The sequence below is a fragment of the Apodemus sylvaticus genome, chromosome 11 (genome assembly GCF_947179515.1).
Source record: "Apodemus sylvaticus chromosome 11, mApoSyl1.1, whole genome shotgun sequence".
Classification (NCBI taxonomy): Eukaryota; Metazoa; Chordata; class Mammalia; order Rodentia; family Muridae; genus Apodemus; species Apodemus sylvaticus.
This window is the reverse complement of record NC_067482.1, coordinates 2,468,826-2,490,214: the sequence shown is the minus strand read 5'-3', so window position 1 is coordinate 2,490,214 and position 21,389 is coordinate 2,468,826. Positions and strand designations below refer to the sequence as shown.

The window sequence follows — 21,389 nt, the reverse complement described above, 5'->3', positions numbered from 1 at the left end:
TATAGAAATGACTCGGCTTCCTCCTTCTAATAAACACAACTACAATATAAGTCAAGCAGTTAAGTAGAGCAAGTTTTAGAAACTTCAGTTCAACCTAAGGCTGTGAATACAGAGGAACTGCCTTGGTACAAAAAAAAAAAAAAAGGAGTGTGTGGGGTCCTATGTAAAATTTCTAAACAAAACCTAGGAGGAAAGCAACCTCGGGGCTCTAGAGACCCAAGATCACAGGTGTCCAGTAAGGTGCTTACTCTTCCCAGACCCTGATCTTCTCATCTTCAGGGTCTGCCTAGCAGGACTGTGTGACTTAAGGGGCAATGCATTTTCAAAATACCATTAAAGCATCACTAGTCTGCTGCTATGTCTTGTGTTCCAGTTCTCTTAATTGTGCTTCTGTGTGGTTAGAAGTCTGAAGGATAACTTGATCTTTGTCTAGCAGGTACAGTCTTCCGTGCACAACGCGGCCTCTGCTGAAGCTCCCCTAGCTCAGCAGAGCACAGCACCATGTGGAGCTCCAGGGAAGAACTCCCAGCAGATGCTTGGTTGCCAAGTGTCACAGCATCTGCAGGCCACAGAGAATACTGCATCGGTGCAGACTCAGCCTCTCTCAGGTAAGAAACGCAAGTCCGCCATTCTGGCTGAGAAATGGAATCTGTAGGCCACGGCGTCCGGAGGCCACATGTGGGGACACAATGGTGTTGTCAGTGTTACACATCCAAGGATCTGAATGAGCCAGGTCCAGGAAACTGCTTTATATACATAAGCACTCATTGTATTTGTATAATCTATACTCAATTTGTTCAGGTGTATAGATGATGAAAAATCTCTTTTACTACCCAAGCTTAAGCAATATTCTAGCTACTTTGGTAAACGCTGCTCTACCACCATCTAGAAAGCACTCTGTAGTGGTGTGAGGAGGACAAAGCAGGTTTTCTGTTTTCCTTTTTGTCAGAGTTGCACACACTCCAGCCTCTCCTTGACCTCACTATGTACCCAGGCATGGCCTTGAACTCCAGCCTGGGAGGAGCACTGGGGTCTCGATTCTCTTGTTGCTTCGGGTGCAGCAACCACGAGATGGAAAGGTTGAGGGACAACAAATGCGCTGTTGATTGCGTCTGTGAAGTCTGTTTCTTTCTGTTATTTGCCCAATTCAAATGTGCCTGGCCGCAGGCATGCTGATACAACACTAGTGAAGGCATCTCTGTTTAAACATCAAGTAACCATTGCAAACCAAGGGAAAACAAAATTCCCACCTTTCAATCCCCAGACTTTGAAAATGGCTTTATTTATTATTTTAATTCTTATGTTGTATGCATGTTTGTCTATGCACCATGTATGCACATGCCTGAAGCCCAAAGAATCTGGAAGACAGGGTCATATGCCTTAGAACTAGAGTTATAGATGGTTATACATCACTGTGTGGGTGATGGGAACTGAGCCCCAATCCTCTGGAAGAACAGCCAGTGCTTTTAGCAGCTGAGCCATCTCTGCAGCCTCTCAACATCCAGATTTTAATCTTCCCCTTTTGTTTAGTGATAACAACACTGTTGCCTATCAACAAGTTGAAAATCATTCTAGAGTTTACTTTCCACACAGACTCTCCTCCCTAAGTCTGGTGGCAGCTCAGCAGAGATGTAGTTCTGCACTTTGCTTTCCCATCCCACATGAGCTTAGGAAGTGCACTGTGTTGGCTGTCCAGGGTCTTGTGAAATGTGGGTGTGTTGGCTGTCCAGGATCTTGTGAAGCGTGGGTGTGTTGGGTGGGTGTCCAGGGTCTTGTGAAGTGTGGGTGTGTTGGCTGTCCAGGGTCTTGTGAAGTGTGGGTGTGTTGGGTGGGTGTCCAGGGTCTTGTGAAGTGTGGGTATGTTGGCTGTCCAGGGTCTTACGAAGTATGGGTGTGTTGGGTGGGTGTCCAGGGTCTTGTGAAGTGTGGGTGTGTTGGGTAGGTGTCCAGGGTCTTGTGAAGTGTGTGGGTGTGTTGGCTGTCCAGGGTCTTGTGAAGTGTGGGTGTGTTGGCTGTCCAGGGTCTAAATGTAAGATCTGGTCTTTAATCCACACCTCCTCTGACAGCGTCACATTCTCTCTCTGTTCTGTTTCTAGCTCTCATCTAATCTCAGCCTGAAGACAAACGTGATTTAGTCAAGGGACTGAGGGGAGGTAGAAGCTTAGATACACATCCCCTACGGCATCAGAAGATCTAGAATTTTATGAGTTTGAGTCAGCTAATTTTGCTTTTTCTTTGCTATACTTTTGATCAACCAATCAAAATTGATGAGAGTTCAAACGGGAGTGTTGTATTTTGTGTCTCTGTCCTGTCACATCCCCCCAACTCCACTTGAACCTCTCTCTGCATGTCTCCTCCCAATTTCATATCCTCCTCTTCTATTAAAAACCAAGTCCACGGAGTCCAGTCAGTGCTGATTTCTGTGGGATGCACACTGCTGTGGAGCCTCCACTACAGCCTGGGTAACCCAGCTGTAGACACATCGCCAAACAAACAAGGACTCTATCCCAGCAGCTGCCAACCGCCAATGGCACCTCAGCTAGGGGTGGGGCTTGTGAGCTCCCATTCTCCATGCTGACCAGTTTGATCTTGTACAGGTCTTATTCAGATAGCCACTGTGAGCTCATGAATGCAAAATCTGAGTCATGGCTCACCCTTCACCGTGCTCCTTCCCATCCCTGTCACTACCTCTTCTGTGATGCTCCCTGAGAGGGAGATGGGCATGTGTCCCATTTAGATCTGAGCACTCAGTTATGCATTCTCAGCACTTTGAACAGTATTGTGTCTTTCAGCCTTGCTGTCCACTACAAAACGATTTTCTGACCAAGGTTGAGAGCACATATCTATGCACATAAACATAAATAGTGTGAAGACATTATGACCTTTTAGCAAAATATTAGTAGGTTCTCCTTTGTGATCTTTGATATACCCAGTCATGAGCTTTTGACCAAGTTTATATTGCAAGGTATGAGTTCCTTCTGTGGAACAGACCTTAGATACAAGTCAGAAGCTGTTGGTCACCCCTGTACCAGTCACAGAACTGTTACTACAAGGTATGAGTTCCTTCTGTGGAACAGACCTTAAGTACAATCAGAAGGTGTTGGTCACCCTCGTACCAGTCACAGCACCAGTTGGCACACTCTGCCTGGTATTATAGTATGTATTGTCCTAGGCTTCTGTATTTTTATTTTCACATGGGCTGTCAAGATAGTGCCATGTCTGCCTCCCTGGAAGCCTTTCATCGGCTTACCAGGGAAAAGCAGAATTTTTATGACTAGCTTAGCCTAATCCAGATCCACCTCTGGAGCAAACCAGTTTGCAAACTTCAGAGCTCCATATCATGAGAACAGGCCTGCTCAACATCATGGTATGTCAACCTTTCATGGTTCCAAAGCAAAGACAGTAAACAACAACAAAAACAGAGGTCACTCCAAATGAGAAATGTTTAGTTTTATAATATAATCCAATAGATAATAAAGATGTATAGAAACTTATTTTACTTATTCCATATATGTACTTATATACGTACATAGACATACATGTGTGTCTCCTTATTTTGTTTTTTTCTTTTTCCCTAATCAGGATCTTATAAGTAATACAAACAAGCAGATCTTGAACTTATTACCCTCCTGCCTCAGCCTCTTGACCATTGGGATCAAAGGCATGTGCCACTAGATCTGGCTATTTTATTTTTGTGATGTCTGACATGGAAGAAAAAAGAAACTTAAACTCCAGATAAGTACCCTGAAGTATTATTCCTTTCTAAAGAATATGTGCTTCTAGGTGATTGCAACCAAGTTTTGCATCCCCCCCCTGTGGTGCACACCTCTGCTGAGAGTCACACAGTGCTGGAGCCGGAATCTCATGCTCCCATGCAGAAGGTAAAAATACCGATTGTTCTCAAGTGTTGAGAGGACCTGAGATTTAACATGAGTTACGTGGAAGATTGTTAAACACTAACTTAACTAAGATTGATTCCCTAAGTCAAACTTTCGCTTGTGTATCTCCAAGCTGCTGTGATGAGTCTCTTGCTTGTATGTGTGGTAGTGTCGTCAAGCAGTTTTTTAGTCTACAGAAGAGTCCCTCCTCATTCAGAGCATACACTGGCAGCTCTCCTAGATGTTTGGGAAGCATTAACTGTGAGGTCCTGTTCCAGGCCTTAGAGTCTAATTTTAAACTTTGAATGCACTGCTTCTTCTCTTCCTCTTTAGAAGGGCTCAGAGCAGAAGCTCAGTTCTACTGTTTCTTCAGATAATTGTCTGGGCAAAACACCTAGCAGCTCACCCTGCTAACGTGCACAAGTAAACAACACTGAGATTGTTTATAACCTTGGTGTTTTAGTCTGAGCTTAGATAAATAGAGTTTAAATATCTGTTTTCCCCAACTAAAGTTAAGGCCCATGCAGGCTTTTACAACCTTAGCCTTCTCTATTACCAATTCAGAAGATACCATTTTCCTTCCAAAATCTGATTGACATCTAACATAGGCTGAATACAACATTTGTCATTTTAGGATATAAAGATTAAGAATGCAGACTCTTGGAAAAGTTTAGGGAAGCCAGTGAAAGCATCAAGTGTACTGAAATCTTCAGATGAGCTTTTCAACCAGTTTAGAAAAGCTGCAATAGAAAAAGAAGTGAAGGCCCGGACACAGGAGCAGATGCGGAAACACCTGGAACATAATGCAAAGGACCCAAAAGTATCTCAAGAAAATCAGAGGTCTGTGACTTACTGGTGTTAATGAGGCCATGGGAGGCAGAGGAATGTGTTTGGCAATTTGTCAATTTACTGTGATTCAGTTATCTAGTAGAACACACAACAAATTGTCATTATAAAAAGTGTATCTTATTAATATTTCTCTAAATTATTGTATCTATTTAGTAGAAGACAGAAATAGCAAAGAAATCAAGCTAGGAAAGATGTAACTGTTACCAAATTATAATTATTATGTATTTTCCTAAGCTGTCTTCCAAGTTTTTCCATTCTACTGTAGGAAGACAATGCTGTGTTTTGTACAGGGCCACGGTTTTCTAAACCTTTCCTTTTTGTTGTTAATATAGATTGTGCCATATAAAACCTGTCATTCAGAAGTAAAGTTCAGGGATTTGGAGATATATTATATAGATCAGTTAGTGTAATGTTCACCTAATGTTTCCAAGGTCCTAGACTTGATCCCCAGTGTGGTAGTTCTTGACTGCAATCCCAACAAGGGGAAGGCAGGAAGAGCAGGGTTCTAGGTCATCCTTAGTTATGCAGGGGCACATAAGGTGCTGTCAAGAAAGGAGGAAAAGGAGAAGGAAGAAAGGGGAGGCAGGAAGGATGCTTTGACAGCCAGGGACCCAGGACATGGCTTTCTGTTGTTGCTTAATCATGTCTTTATAATAAAAATTTTAAGGAACTTGAAACCTACTTTGTGTCTTTATAATAAAAATTTTAAGGAACTTGAAACCTACTTTGAGCCATCCTGTTTCTTTAAGGGAACATGGAAGTGGATTGACTCTAGAACCTTTACCAAATAAAGTGCAAGACAAGTCCCATGAAGAAGAGCAGAGTGAACAACAGCCACCGTCGGAAGCTCAAGACATAAGCAAGCTCTGGCTTCTCAAAGACCGGAATTTAGCGAGGGAGAAAGAGCAAGAGCGTAGGAGAAGAGAAGCAGTGAGTACATGCTAACTCTCTAAAGCTAATAGAGGAAAGGGTGCATGTCCACCTCTCATTTTCGAGTGCTTTCCAGAGACAGTGGTTGTCACCTCTTTGGTAAAAATGAGCAGGCTTACTGTAATGCAGATGCACTGTGGGACCACTAGACTGCCTGAGCTCAAAGCCCAGGCTCTGCTGTTTACTAGATTTTGCCCCTGGCAGTTTATTTAATCTTCCTATAACTTAAGTTTCTCATTTAAAAAAGAGAGCTTTAAACAATTTTTAACAATTCCCTGTGACAAAGTAAATTTACATACATTGAACTCATAAAGGAAGCGACTGGTGTGTAAATGTAGGAATTCACTGTTTACCATTACTACCCTTAGAAACCTCAGACTGAGTCAGACATGGCGAGCCTTCCTGGTCAGTGTTTCTCAAGGTGACAGTACACATCATATAGCTCCCCTCAATAGCATGGACTCAGGTGATTAAACCTCAAAGGCTGTCATTCACTGGCCAGTGCAACTGCCCTTGGTACTGTCATGGTCCTACTTGTGTCAAGTGCTGCATGACGTGTCTGTTTCCTCTGATCTAAAATCACCATACCAGGCAAATCTCACTGGGTGAGCCTCTGAGTGTAACTGGAGTTGATCACGGGGGCAAGCATGGGTTTCTTGTATAGGAACATAGCAGCTTTTAGGCATTTGTACACTGAAGTCTTTCTCTTTTTTTAAAAAAAAGATTTATTTATTTATTATGTGTAAGTACACTGTAACTGTCTTTAGACACACCAGAAGAGGGAGTCAGATCTCGTTACAGATGGTTGTGAGCCACCATGTGGTTGCTGGGATTTGAACTCAGGACCTTTGGCAGAGCAGTCAGTGCTCTTAACCACCAAGCCATCTCTCCAGCCCCACTGGAACCTTTCTCAGCTCCAACAATTAACTGTTTCTGTATCCCTAAGGAGGGGAAGTGTCTCATTCACCTTTGAGCCTTCTTCCCTTCCATGAGGAAGGAAATACCCAATCTTGTGAGGGTTCTATGTGTATAATGCTGCTGCTCTGATTTTAAATGGCAGTCTGCCATGCCCAGAGGAGACAGACTTCAAGAGCACCACCAGCACCAGCACATCACTGTAACCCTGAGTTCCCTAAGTTCATGTGAGGCTGGAGAGATGGCTCCGTAGGTAAAACACGTGCTTACTGTGCAAAGATAAAGCCAGAGTGCAGATCCCAAGAACCTATCCAAATGCAGGGTGAGCATTGAGCCTGTAATCTCTTTACTGGAAAGTTGAAGACAAGAAGCAGCAGAGCAATCAGATAGCCGGACACTTGGCAGAAATGAGCTCTGGGTTCTAGTAAGAGACTCCATCTCAACAGAGAAGATGGAGGGCAATCAGGGAAGATACTTAATGTCGGTCTCTAGCTTCCACGTGTATATGTACACGTACACACACACACACACACACACACACACACACATTGCATTAGAATTAACTCATTGTGTTGTACCTTCCATGTCTGTATGTTTCTTTACTATGTGTAAATTATAATTAGGTTCATTATGAATATGTGTTGGTCATATTCATGCCCCACAACATACTCTTGGCCGAAGCCTTTCTCATGAGCCTCTTTGTCAAATAGTTTCTTTTCTATTCTCATGACTTTCACAAAAATCGAGCTTCCACACAACCATTCTTTCTTTTGAGTTTGGTGTATTTTGCTGAATGCCATGGTTTTCAGTTCTATTATTTTCCTGTGCACACATAAATTCACTCTTCTTAACAGGTGAGGGATACTCCATTATAGATATAGATATATACATGACAACTTTTATCTATTCATCTGTTAGTAAGCACTTAGTTATTGTGAATAGTGCCACAGTAAATGTGGTGGATGCTTGGGTGTCTATTGTCTACCGATGCTGATTCCTCTGGGTATGTGCCCAGGAATGGCAGGGTGTATGTTTATAGATTTTTTTTGAAGATCATCCAGACTGATTTCCATATGTCTCTACTAATTTCTGTTCACAGGATTCCTTAGAGTGCCCTACATACCCGAGAGCACCTGCGGCTTTTGTCTTCTTGCTGACTGCCGTGTGACTGTGGGAGGTGGACTGCCAGGGTGATCTGAGCAGGAGAGGCGGGGCATTGTTGCCACTCAGTCTTGCTTTTGTGTCCTCATTTATGGATTAGATTGGTTTTCCTCATTTATACATTAAATTATTTGCCCTTTTTGTGTTTGATCTGTCTATTCTGAGTGGCATTCCCCATCAGATAAATGACTGGCAGGTTTCAACACTCTGTAGACTGTCTTTCCACTCTCGTTACCAGTGCTTATTGATTTGCAGTTGTTAATTTAAAGCAATTGTGTTTGCCACTTCTTGCCAGATTTCCCAGGCTATAATCCTGAACAGTTGTTCTCTGCTTAAATCTCTAAGCATTCTGTTTGTCTCTGATACTCTCAGTCTCTTCATGTCTGTTCATTTTCTTCTCATTCTAGATTTTCTGCTGACTCATTGATCATTTGAGAGTGAATTGTTCAGTTTCCATGTGTTTGTGTGGTTTCTCTTACTACTCATTCTTAGTTTTAGTCCATTATGATCTGATTGAACACAAGAGATTATTCCAGTGATTTGGTATTTATTAAAACTTTCTTTGTGGCCTCAAATGTGATCCGGTTTGGAAAAGCCAGTTAAATGAGCAGGTACAAAAAAGAGCCTGTTTTCTGATGCTGCTGGGTGGAGTGCTCTGTGGACCCGAGTTCACGTGATCCACTACACAGTTTCACTCCAAAGTTTCTTTATGAATATTTGTCTGAAGGATATGTTGATGGAGTTACCACTGTAATTTTGCATACCTATGTTTAAATGTTTCTTTTTAGCCGTGGCATTGATGGCATGTTAACTTCCTAGAAAACAACAGATGAAATTCTGTCTGCCTTGCTTTCTCCCTACTTTCCTCTCAGACAAGACCTCAGCTATACAGTCTAAGTTCACCTGGAACTCCCCATGTTCCTGCCTCAGCTTCTTGAATAATGGGATTAGAGGCCTTGGCCTCCAGCAAGAGATGACTGACTTTAACAGTGGTCATCTTACTGTTTGTGGTGCTTTGGGTCAACCCAGGGTTTTGCACCTGTTATGAACACCCTCTAGCACTGACCCACATCCTCTGTGCAGAGTTTCTTGTAGAACACTGCTTTGGTAGAACTTCTACCATGGTACACATGTTTTATTGTCTGTTTTTAAATATTTGTGGGATTTGAAGTAAAAGGTGTGGGTTGTGTCATGTGATGGGGACTCACGTGGTGTCTTGTGGAGGCAGGCTCACATAGTGTCTTGCTGGGTAAGATCCCTGGGAGGATCCATGATGTCTGGAGATAGTATAAGTAGAGCTCAGTAGACAGTGATGAGGTCTTGCCTAGCTCACCTTGCAACACTTTGCGGGCCTTGAGTCTTCACTGAGAGGGACATGACAAAGAGCTCGTGTGCCAGCTGGTTTTGGTTGCTCCTACTGAATCACGCTGATTAGGCTGTTTCTGCTGGATCATGCCACTGCTGTTGATTTGTGTTTGGTATCCTGGCATTGCTAAACTAGACTGTTGGTATTCTGACAAACGGAGATTAGAATCACCCCAAAGAACTATTTCTAAGCAGGTCCACATAGTCTTATGCTATTTACCATCTTTTTTCCCCTTCCTTTGGACAGTAGGCTAGAAGAGGGGTCAAAATGTTTAAGAACCCTTAAAAGTAGGTTTAAAAAAATCTAAGCCTACAGGGATTGTTTTTCTTGGAGGAAGGTAAGTGGGAATTTTCTTTATTAAAAATTCATAATTCCTCTTGTTGGGATTCACAAAGGCCTGTCACCCTCTAGTACTTTTTCAAGAGTTGGGTGTCCCCTAATAACCCAGCTTGGCCTGATGGCATTGCCAATATCCTAAGCAGTTTTCGGGACATTTAACAGCACCTCAAAGTCTGCATCGTGCCCGGCTCCTTCATCAGCCTGTAGTCTTGCATCTGAATGGCCGGAGTATGGTAGGGACATAGAGAAAGGAGTCTCTAAGCCTCTAGCCTGCCACAAAGTCAAGTGGTAGTGAGGTCGTGGTCCCTATTTTTACTTGGTGGAGAGACTGATTCTCTTTGTAAACAGTCCACATGAGTAGATTTTCGCTAAGATAGATGTACATCTTTCCTTTTAACCTTTAAATACAAATTTTCATTTCTACTTAAATATAAAAATGGTTTCATTCCACTTTCTTCCAGTTCTCCAATGTGCCTTACATAGAACAGTCACATGGCATTCAGGTCAGGAGAACATCTTCAGCTTTTATGTGGCAGGAGAAACAAAGCTTCAGAGTTATGCAGGCGAGACCGGTGGCAGCCCAGGAACTTGGCATTTGAAAAATCTTATCATCGAAGTTTTGTCGTTTGTTTTCTATAAGGCCAATTTTAAGAATTTCTAATAATCTGTTAGAGTCAGACATACCTTCTCGACTTTGTGGTGCTGAATAATTAAAGCTTTTATTATCCTTTTAGTAGTAGGTCATAGCTCTAAGTCTTCCTACACAGCCAGTGAAAATGCCAGTTCACATCCAAGAAACCAACCAACTAGCTGCTAGGGCCTTTACATCTCACTGACCTGTGGTTCTCTGTGTGGAGTGCATAGAGCCCTTTTAAATTTTCATGTTTGCTATTACTTGGGATGGAAAACCTTGGAACCTGTCGTTGGAAGTGTGTGCCCTCGCTAGAGCATCCCCACTGGCCTCACATGTCACCCGTTCCCTCGTACAAGACTTGTGCTAAACCTATACTAAAGCCTTTTCCAAATGAATTCCAGCATTGCATGGCAGAAGAAACCTAAGAATATAGTTGCCGTGCTTCTGGTGATTGACTTAGAGTTTTCTCACTTCAGCTCATTTCTTAAGGATTGCTAGTATGTAAATGAGCACTGTTCCCAGTAATGTCCTTTGGTTTGAGTGTGATCGATCACATGGAGCGTGTTCATGGAGAACACTCTTGGGGAGAATTCATTACACAGTGCCAGAATCAATGAGTGTCCATAACTTTTACATGTTTCTGTTATAGTTGTCTCACACAGGGATTGATTATATTGCTTAAGATTACTTTAAACTTTTAAAAATATTTCATTTACTTATGTGTGTGTGCATGTGTGTGATGCATGTTAGTGCATATGTATTTACATGTGTGTGCATGTGTGTGTGCCTTTATGTACATGAGTGTGAACCCTTATGTACATAAGTGTGGGTGTCCACAGAGTCCAGATAAATCAATCTGCCTGATTAGAGTTACAGGCACTTGGTGACCCATCTGACACAGTGCTGAGAACTGAACTCAGGCCTTGAACCACTGAGCAATCATTCCAACCTGGTTAAAGCAATGTACTGTGTGTGGTGCCTAGTACCTCCTAGGTTTCTCTATGTAGCTGCCTTGAACTGAAAGAAGGATACGGTCTGTATCCTCCCACCTCTGCCTTCCAGGGCATTTGCCATCACCACCAGCTTCAGCTTGCAATCTCACTAACACTCCCTCAGGACCGAGAGGCTCTTCCTAGCTGGAGAATTGAACTTCATGTCCACTTTCTTGTGTCATTTTGTCACAAGGATAATATATTTAAAGGAAACACATATTTTTAATTAAAGAGTGTAGATAAGGTCATTAAGTTATTCATATTTTGCATGAGGCCTTTTCAAATGTATAATTATTTGCATAAAGCTGTAATAAGGTCTTAGATCTTAAACTAATTAGAATCTTCTCTTTTCTACAGATGGCGGGTACCATTGATATGACTCTTCAAAGCGACATTATGACAATGTTTGAAAATAACTTTGATTAAAACTCAGTTTGTAAATTAACTCTCAACTTTAAATGAAAGGTAAAAATGTTTACAGCGTATGTGATAACGTGATCACTTTAAACACCAGAATGTCAATCACAAATTGTGTTCTGACTGCCCTAAAATAATTAAATATTTTTCATTTACATTTTAAGAAATATGTTCTTTTAATGATATAATTTATAAAAAGTTTTTGTAATTTTGACCTCTAAAAGTGGATAGATTTTATTCATTCTAAAGAGGACTGTCAGTGATGTATTATAGTCCTGATCTAAGCAAGTCTAAAAGGGATCATCTGATTGAAAAAAAAATGAAGAATATATAAAAGTATATAAAACCGGTTTTGTTGAGTTTTTAACTTTTGTTCTTTGTCTGAACCTGTTTGTTGGTGTTTGTTTGTGTCCTTATTTGAGACAGGGTCTCATATACTCAGGCTGGCTTTGGTGAATTCAGCATGTAGCCGGTCTCCTGATTCTCCTGCCCTCAGCTTTCAAATGCTGGCCTCCAGAAGTGTGTCATCATGCCTGGCTGAATTTTTAACTTTTCAAAGAGATATGTGTCTGCTGTCAGAATTATAACAGAGGTTCTAACAAGAAATACTTGGTTTCCATGTGTGTCACAGTGTGTCAGATCTCTGCTATTCCATGTTTAAATTTCATACTACCTTTTGTTTTAAAGTAATATTAGCTATGATTTGAAAGGTGTTAAATTTTAAACAAAGTAATGATAAATATTGTGTATGCAAGCTTCTGTAGAAATGTGTCAGACATTTCTTAAAATGTGTAGGTGATAGCAATGAATATTTGCTAATTAGGGGAAATTATAAACTATGAAACATTGATGTTTTGTCATTTTTCAAACTGTATTCATGTCTAAACTATATGTTTTCATTCTCTTTTTAAATTTTAAACCTTTGAACATTTGAAATATAACCTGATTAAGGCAATGCTGTGATATTATCTAAAGTACAAACTCAGTGTGTCCAGACAGGGCAGCGCACACCTACTGTCCAGACAGGGCAGTGCACACCTGATATCCAGACAGAGCAGTGCACACCTGCTGTCCAGAGTAGTGTACACTTGCTGTCCAGACAGAGTAGTGCACACCTGCTGTCCAGACAGGGCAGTACACACCTGCTGTCCAGACGGAATAGTGAACATCTGCTGTCCAGACATAGTAGTGTACATCTGCTGTCCAGACAGAGTAGTGCACACCTGCTGTCCAGACAGGGCAGTACACACCTGCTGTCCAGACGGAATAGCGAACACCTGCTGTCCAGACACAGTAGTGTACATCTGCTGTCCAGACAGAGGAGTGCAAACCTGCTGTCCAGACAGGGCAGTACACACCTACTGTCCAGACGGAATAGCGAACACCTGCTGTCCAGACACAGTAGTGTACATCTGCTGTCCAGACAGAGGAGTGCACACCTGCTGTCCAGACAGGGCAGTACACACCTACTGTCCAGGCAGAATAGTGTACACCTGCTGTCCAGACAGGGCAGTGCACACCTGCTGTTCAGACAGGGCAGTGCACACCTGCTGTCCAGACAGGGCAGCTCACACCTGCTGTAATTCCATTATTTCGGGCCAGAGGCAGAGAAGGAGGCACTGCTGATAATTCACGGCCAGCCAGGTTCACATAGCAAGCTTCAGATTCTGGTCATAGCCAGACCTTGATTGAGGAGAACTGAAAGAGGGGGGAGGGGGAGAGAGAGAGGAAGAGAGAGAGAAAGAGAAAGAGAGGAAGAAGAGGGAGAGAGAGAGAGAGAGAGGGAGAGAGTGAGGGGGGGGAGGGAGGATGGTATTGCCTTCAGGAAACAGGCAGAATTAAAGTGATAGCTATTTTATTGTACCTATCTTCTACTTTTTAATTAAAATTTTATATAATATGTTCTGATTACAGTTTTCCTGTCCCCAGCTCCTCCCAGATGCCCCCACCCACATAACTCCACCTCTTCTTTCTCTCTGATTGGAAAACAGGCAAACAAACCAGAATATAAATAAATAACAATGAGAAAGCACAAGAAACACACACACAAAATGATAAAATACAAAATCAGAAACCATAATATACAAGCAAAGGACCAGGGAAAAAAGTCTAAACAAAGCATCATCAGACAAATAGCTGATCAAAAACCACTGAGGTCACTCTGCATTGCCCACCAACTGCTGGGGCTTGGCCCCTCTTAAGAGTGGTTAATGTGCCCAGCAAGACTTGACTTGAGAAAACTAATTTTTCCTTTGCAAGCAGATGTCATGTGAAGCTAATGTCTTGGTTAGAGGCAGGACCTGTGTCTACCTCCCCCTCTCAACACTGGGACCCTATTAGGCTGGAGCCTGTGCAGACTGCTGTGTGCTGGCTCAGTCCATGAGTTCATACGTGCCAGTCCTATTGTCACCAGAGGACACTGTTTCCTGTAGTCATCCATCACCCCTGGTTCTTACCATCTTGCTGCCTCCTCTTCCACAGAGCATCCTAAGCCTGAGGGGAGGGCTTTGATGAAGTCATCCCACTTAGGACTGATTGTTCCACAGTCTCTTGCTCTCCACACATTGTCCAGTTGTGGGCCTCTGAGATAGTTTCTATCTACTGCAGGAAGAAGCTATTCATGTCATGGCTGAGAGAGACACTGATCTATGCATATAGCAGACTATCATTAGGAGTCATTTTACTGCCATGTTCCTTTAGCAAAGCAATAGTGTGGTTTTCTCCTGTGCCCATGGTCACCCAGGCAGTGTCAGGCATGGCTTCCATTTCATAGAGTGGGACTTAAATCTAATTAGAGAATGATTGCTTGCAACATATGCTGTTTTTATTGCACCAGCATGCCATGCAGGGATGCTGTCGTCGTAGATTACTACTCTGTGGCTGGGTTGGTAATTGTTTCTCCTCGGGAAGCATGCACTGTTTCCCAGCACCATGAACACTAGTTAGCAGAGAGGAAGCTCTAGCTAGGCACCAGCTTGCCTTTCCCATATTCAGTGAGATGTGTAAGTGTTGTCTTTAGCAATGAGGACTTACCATCACTTTGTAGAGAGCAGCCAATATGCTTGGCAATAGCCTGAGTTGTTTGGAAGTTTCATGGGGCTCTCTGGCCAACATGCCAATGAGATATCACCATTTCTGGCACTGAGAGATGTCTAATTGAGGCACCATCTCGCACATTACTTGGTGATTCCATTTAGATTTCTTTCAGATGTGCATCTATTTACTAAGGGACAGTAGTAGGTTTCTGTGTGACCCCTCAAATGCCCCTTAGTTGCCTCTCCCCATTTCCCTCTTTTACCACTTTCCCCTCACCCTGTTTAATGTTCCCACTCCAGTCTCCCTATATGTGAAGCTTTTACTTCCTCAGATGACGGGATGAGATGAGAGCCCTACCTAAGCTGTGCAAATACATGGCTTGGCTGAGCCCAGAGCATCTCTTTTTCTGTCCTAACTATCCCTAGGTCTAGTCCTGGAAGCTTCTAGCCTCCTTACAATCTAATCTTCCCAGATGACTAATTAGATACAGCTTCTCGTGGCTTCTCACTGAATTGCTCTGCTTGGCCTCACACTACCTTTGGCAATAGATCCAATCTTCTGGCTCCTTCCCATTCCCTGGCTCATTCTGTCTTCACCTGTGTCTAGCTTGGTCTCTCTGCAACCTGTCTCTCTCTCTCTCTCTCTCTCTCTCTCTCTCTCTCTCTCTCTCTCTCTCTCTGTGTGTGTGTGTGTGTGTGTGTGTGTGTCTCCTCTTACAGTCTCTCTTTTTGTGTGCTGTTCTTGTGTGAGCTTGGCATATCCTATCTCTGACTCATTCTGTCAGATCTTTCTCTAATTTGTTACTTTATCTGACTCTCAATTAGACTTCACTTTCAAACATGGCTGCCTCCTTCTGCAAAATAGCCTTACCTTCATTGTTAGAGAGTAAAAGTGTGTGTCTGTATTCCAGCCAGATCACACTGTAATCCAGGGTGTGTCTGCATTCTGGCCAGATCACACAGACCTAGAAGGTGTTTGGATGTGAGCCCTTGCCAGGGCAGCCAGGTTCCTGATTAGAATTCCTCTGCACTGCTCTCTGTCTCTCAATAACTGTATATTCTATTCCCCTTCCCTAGTACCTTACTCTGTATCTAACATCTGCGATTATATAGATTATAGCCTATCTATTTAGGCTTCAAAGCTAACAACTACGTATAAAAGAATACATATAGAATGTGTCTTTTGGGGGTCTGTGTTATCTCTCTCAGGTTGATTTCATTTTTAGTTCTATCCATTTACCTGTGAATTTAATAATTTTGTTTAATGGCTAAATAATATCCCACTGTGTAAATGAACATTTTTTAAACATCCGTTGTTCCATTGATAGACATCTATGTTGTTTCCAGTTTGGCCTTCATGAGTGAGAGCAGCAATGAAAACGAGCAAGTATCGTTGTAGCAAAACGCAGAGTCTTTGGGTGTGCGCCCAAGAGTGGGATAGCTGGATGTCGGGAGCACGTGTATTTCTAGCTTGTAGACAAACTGCCACACTGACTTCTGTAGTGGTTGTAGAGTCTGCACACCCACCAGTAGTGCGTAGTGCTCCCCTCCCCACGTGCTCAGCAGCATCTGCGCGTCTTTGCTTATTGAACTTGGCTATTAAAACTGGGTAAGATAAAATCTCAAATTAGTTTTGATTTGCAGTCCTCTGTGAAAAAGGATGTTGAATATTTTTAAAAAGCATTTCTCAGCCATTTGTATTTTATCTTTTGGTAACTCTCTGCTTAGTTATGTACCCCATTTTTAATTGGGTTGTTTTCTTGGTATCTAGTTGTTTCAGTTCTTTATATGCTTTTGATATTAGCCATCTACTGGATGTGTAGTAGTTGTTAAAAATCTTTCCTATTCTGTGGGCTGCCCCTTTGTCCCAATGATGGTACCTTCTACCATACAGAGCATCTTGGTTTCATGAGGTTCTGTGTATTAATTGCTGTTCTTAGTGCCTATGCTAAGGGTGTTCTGTCCAGGAAGTCTTTTCCTGTGCTAATGAGTTCAAGCCTGTCCCCACTTTCTCTTTGACCAGATTCAGTGTATCTGGCCTTATGTTGCGGTGGTTGATCCATCTGGAGTTGAGTTTTGTGCAGGATGTTAAGTATGAATCTATTTGGATTCTTCTACCTGCAGCCATCTAGTTGGCTAGAGGTGTATCAATCTTAATGATTTTTTTCAAGTAATAGTTTCATTGAAACTTTAATTTTTGTTTCTATCTCATTGATTTCAGCTCTGAGTTTGTTTCCTGCTGTCTTCTTTTTGTTGGGTGTTATTTCTTTTTGTTATTCTAGAGTTTTCAGGTTGTTGCTAAGTTATAAATATGAGTGAGATCTCTCCAAAATTTTTCATGTAGGCACTTAGTGCCACGAGCTTGCCTCTTATAACCATTTTCATTAGCTGGACAGTGGTGGCGCACGCCTTTAATCCTAGCACTTGGGAGGCAGAAGCAGGTGGATTTCTGAGTTTAAGGCCATCCTGGTCTACAGAGTAAGTTCCAGGACAGCCAGGGCTACACAGAGAAGCCCTGTCTTGAAAAAACAAAAAAACAAAACAAAACAATAAAAACCAAAAAAAAAAAAAAATCACCTTCATTGTGTCTGACAGGTTTGTGTATTTTGTGTGTTCATTTCATTCAGTTCTGAAAAGCTTTTAATTTCCTTTTTGATTTCCAACTTGGTTCATTTTTCACTCTGTAGAAAGTTGTTCTGTTTCCATGAGTTTGTAAGCTTTCTGTTGTTTGTTGTTGATGATATCCAGCTTTAATCTGTGATGGTCAGGTAGGATGGGGGTGGGGGCAGGCTTATTTCAGTTTTCTTGTTATCTGTTGAGACTTGCTTTGCCTCTCAGCATGTGGTCAACTTTGGAGAAAGTTTCATGAGGTACAGAGAAAGGTATATGCATTTATGTTTAATGAATTGTTCTCTAAGTATCTGTTATGTCTGGTTTGTAACATCGTCAACTCCTGTATTTCTCTGTTTAGTTTTTGTCAGGATGACCTGTCTGTTGGTGAGAGTGGGGTACTGAAGTCTCCCACCACCCGTGTGTGAGGTTCAGTGTGTGATTTTAGCTGTTTTGGAGTTTCCTTTATGAACTTGGATGCCCTTTTGCTTGGTGCGTGGATACTTAGCATTGCAGTATCCTCCGGTGGATTTTCCTTTGAGTATTTAGTGTTCCCTGTCTCTTCTGATCTGAAGTCTATTTTGTCATTTATTTAAATGGCTACAATATCTTCCTTTTGGAGTCCATTTGCATGGAATATCTTTTGCCTCCATCCTTTTACCACCTTTTTGAGGTGATGTCTACAATGATGCTGAAGTGTGTTGCTAGGATGCAGCACAAAAATGGATCCTGTTTTCTAATCCAACCTGCTAGTCTGTGTCTTTTTATTGGGGGCTTTGAAACTCTTCTTGAGAGTGAACAATGAGCAGTTTTATTGGTGGTTCTTCTGTTGTTATAGTGTGAGTCCCATCCCCCCTTGTGACTTAGTGTTCTGGGATTATTTATTCCTTGTGGTTTCGTTTTTTTTGTTTTTGTTTTTGTTTTTGTTTTTGTTTTTTGGGTATGGTCAGCCTTTTCAGGCTGAAGTACCTTCTCTAGAGCTGGAATGGTAGAGTCTGCTTAAATTTGGTTTCATTGTGGAATATTTTTCTTTCTTCATCTGTTGTAATTGACAGTTTTGCTGGGTATAGAATTCTTTTTTTGGGGGGTGGGGGGTATAGAATTCTAAAGATCTATAGATAGAAAGTTTAGTCTGGGTTGGCATCTCTCATCTCTTAGAATTTGTAGAACATCCATCCAGGCCATCCTGACTTTCAGAGTCTCCCCTGAGAAGACTGCCTTTATATGTTACTTTTAAAATTCTTGTTTTGTTCCATATGTTTGGTGCTTTGATTCTCAGGGAGAATTACTTTTCTGGTGCTTTGTTGCTCTGTATGCTTCTTGGACCTTGATGAGCACCTCCCTCCCTCTTGGACCTTGATGAGCACCTCCCTCCCTCTTGGACCTTGATGAGCACCTCCTTCTTTAGGTTGGGAAGCTTTCCTCTTATGACTTGGTTGAAAATATTTTCTGTGCCTTTGGCCTGGGTTTATTCTCTGTTCTGTTATTCATAGATTTAATCTTTTCATTCTGTCCCAGATTGCCTAGATCCTTTGTGCCTGAATGTTTTTATATTTAATACTTTCTTTAACTGAATTATCCATTTCTTCTACCTTGTCTTCAACACCTGAAATTTTCTCTTCCATGTCTTGTGCTGTTTGATGCGACTTTCCCTGAGGTTTTTGTCTGACTGCCTACATTTTTCATTTCTAGTTTTACCTCTAGTTTTCAGTTGGGCTGTCTTTATGATTCTGTTTCACCTTTAGGCCTTGAACTGTTCTCATTATTTTCTTCTACTGATCATTTGTGTTTTCAGAGGCCCTTAGGGCCTCATTCATACCTATTTTAGGGTCCTTAACCGTATTCATAATTGCTGTTTTGAAGTCCTTGTCTCATGTTTCAGCTATCTTGCTTTTCTTATGGCTTACTATAGTAGGGTATGGTTCCTGGGTTCAGGTGGAGACACATTGCCTAGGATAGTAATCACTGTGTTTTTGGCACTGGGGCTTAGCATGATTGAGGTGCCTGTAGATGCTGATTTCTGGTCTGGTCTTTGTTGAGTGAGAGTCCCATCCCTTGGCATCTGTTGCCCTTTTGGGATCATAGGAAAGTGTGGCTGTGGGTTGCCTGGTAAGGAGCTTCTTAGGTTGGTGGGTGGCAGAGAAGAATGGAGGTAAGCTAGGAGAACAGGCTGAGACAGAGCAGCTTCAGGAAAGATCCACGGGGAGTTTCTCCACACCTAGAGGTATAAATACTAAAAGGACAATTTTCCACTAAGAACATATCATCTGATGCAGACATTTAGGGGAGGGCAGGGGAGGGCAATGAAGAGGAAGAAGCAAAAGTTCATGTGCATAAGCATGGGGTGAGAAGAACATGGGGAGAAGGGAGCATGGGGAGAGGAAAGGATTCCCAGGATTTATCTTTAGTTCAGAAATGACCTCCCAAAGTGCATTTCCTGTTCTCATTTTTTTTTAAATATTGATAGCCTCTAAAACATTTATTAAAAAATAGAAACATCATCATTTCTTCAAAACTCTTAGTAAAAGTACAGCTAAAGCAGGCTCTCTTTCTGTGGTCTGAGGTCTGAGGTTCCCTTGTTCAACATACAACAAGAAGAGCCAACTCCCCAGATCCAAAACCTCCCCATTTTTAGCACTTGACAGTTAAATTATCATAAATCAAACATAAAACCAGACAGAGTAACAAATGTCTCTTTTTTTGTCCATATATTTCCTCCTTTCTTTCTGTTTGCCATTCTTTCTTTCTTAAAAACTCTCCCATTGATGTCAGATAGGGCCATCCTCTGCTACATATGTATCTAGAGCTATGAATCCCTGCACATATACTCTTTGGTTGGTGGTTTAGTCCCTGGGAGCTCTGGGTGGTCCAGTTAGTTAATATTGTTTTTCTGTGGGGTTGCAATCCCCTTCAGCATCTTCAGTCCTTCTCCTACCTCTTTCATTGGGGGAGAGAGGAGATGGGATGGAGGGGGTTGAGGAGGGGTTACTGGGAAGGGGGATATCATTTGAAATGTAAACAAATGAGATAATATTTTTTAAAAAAAAAGGAAAAATTCTACTTAGCCAGTCATTCTAATAGGAATTTTTGAATTTCTTAAGCATCTAGAAGTACTATCCATTGTATCACAGGGCCCATCTATATCATGAAAGGACTTTAACATATATGTGGCTTTTTCCTGAGGACTTCTGTCCATATGGTTAAAGAGCAAAGTGAGATACAATACTTCTCTAGTTCATGCCCTCTGTGTCCTACTGACCCCCAAGCCCCTGCCTGGTAAATATACCCCAAATTATACATCAAAATTGATTATATTTTTAAAAGGTATTATTTGATTGGTTATTTTAAGACATTTTTGCTTATCATAAGCTTGTGATAGGTTATGGTAAGTATTCCCTAGCTTTCTTCTCAACCCTATTGGTTGTATCATTTGATTAAATTCAAACCTTCATGAACTCTGCTTGCTTTACACCTATAACACTGAATATGAGTAAAGAAAAATTGCAACACTATAGCTGCAGTCTCTTTACATTTCTGACTTTACACTCAGATGAGCCATCATGTGGCCACGAGTTTTCATGATCTGTTCTTTGTCCCTGGACTTCACACCTCCCCTCCCTTCAGGGGAACCCCGCAACACCCACAACCACAATAAACGTCTGAGATAGAGTCACCTTGGGAGAGCTTCAAGGACAGGACCACATTTGCAGGGGAGGATCACAGCTGCAGGGGGAGCACCAAAGATGCAGGAGGAGGATCACAGCTGGTGCGAACATCAGATGACTCCAGAAAAGCAGGGAAGTCTCTCTGCTGGCCTCAGATGCTATGTGCTGACAGCTCCCAAAAAGGATTTCACCTGATACTCACAGGTAGATCAAACACAAAGGTAGTGATTAAAGGTTCTATAAAACCTCAGGAGTTCCTGATCCTCCTGCCTCTGCCTCCCAGGTGCTGGCACAGCAGGTGTTAGCCACCACACCTGGCCTCATGTATTTTTGTATATTTAAATTCTAGATGTGCTTTTATGTAGAATTCCATGCCTATGAATCCATTCTGCCTATGGTATGAGGTGGGTGGGCGTTTGCATTCTTCTCTTCCAAATCACTTGTCCTTGATGTGGCCACAATTCATTTACTAAACTTCTGTGTTGAGTGACTGTTGTTACCTAAGACTTATTATGGTCACTTTATCTGTTATGTAGTAGTCAGATGGATGGAAAATGTAAGGATTTTAAATCAGAGTAGGTTAGAATGAAATTTAGAG

General features: G+C 41.9%; 1 protein-coding gene across 2 annotated transcripts in view; it reads left to right on the top strand.

Annotated features, from left to right (window-relative positions):
• Positions 1–12,348, top strand: part of Brdt (bromodomain testis associated) — a 40,838-nt gene extending 28,490 nt beyond the window's left edge. The window contains exons 13-17 of one of the 2 annotated variants that reach the window (XM_052199260.1): positions 437–608; positions 3,784–3,881; positions 4,513–4,718; positions 5,477–5,657; positions 11,422–12,348. In XM_052199260.1, coding sequence (XP_052055220.1) covers positions 437–608; positions 3,784–3,881; positions 4,513–4,718; positions 5,477–5,657; positions 11,422–11,490 — 726 coding nt within the window. In that variant the 3' untranslated portion in view covers positions 11,491–12,348. Of the gene's footprint in view, positions 1–433; positions 609–3,783; positions 3,882–4,512; positions 4,719–5,476; positions 5,658–11,421 lie in introns of both variants that reach the window. The other variant, XM_052199259.1, reaches the window with a different exon arrangement.
• Positions 12,349–21,389: the final 9,041 nt, after the last annotated feature.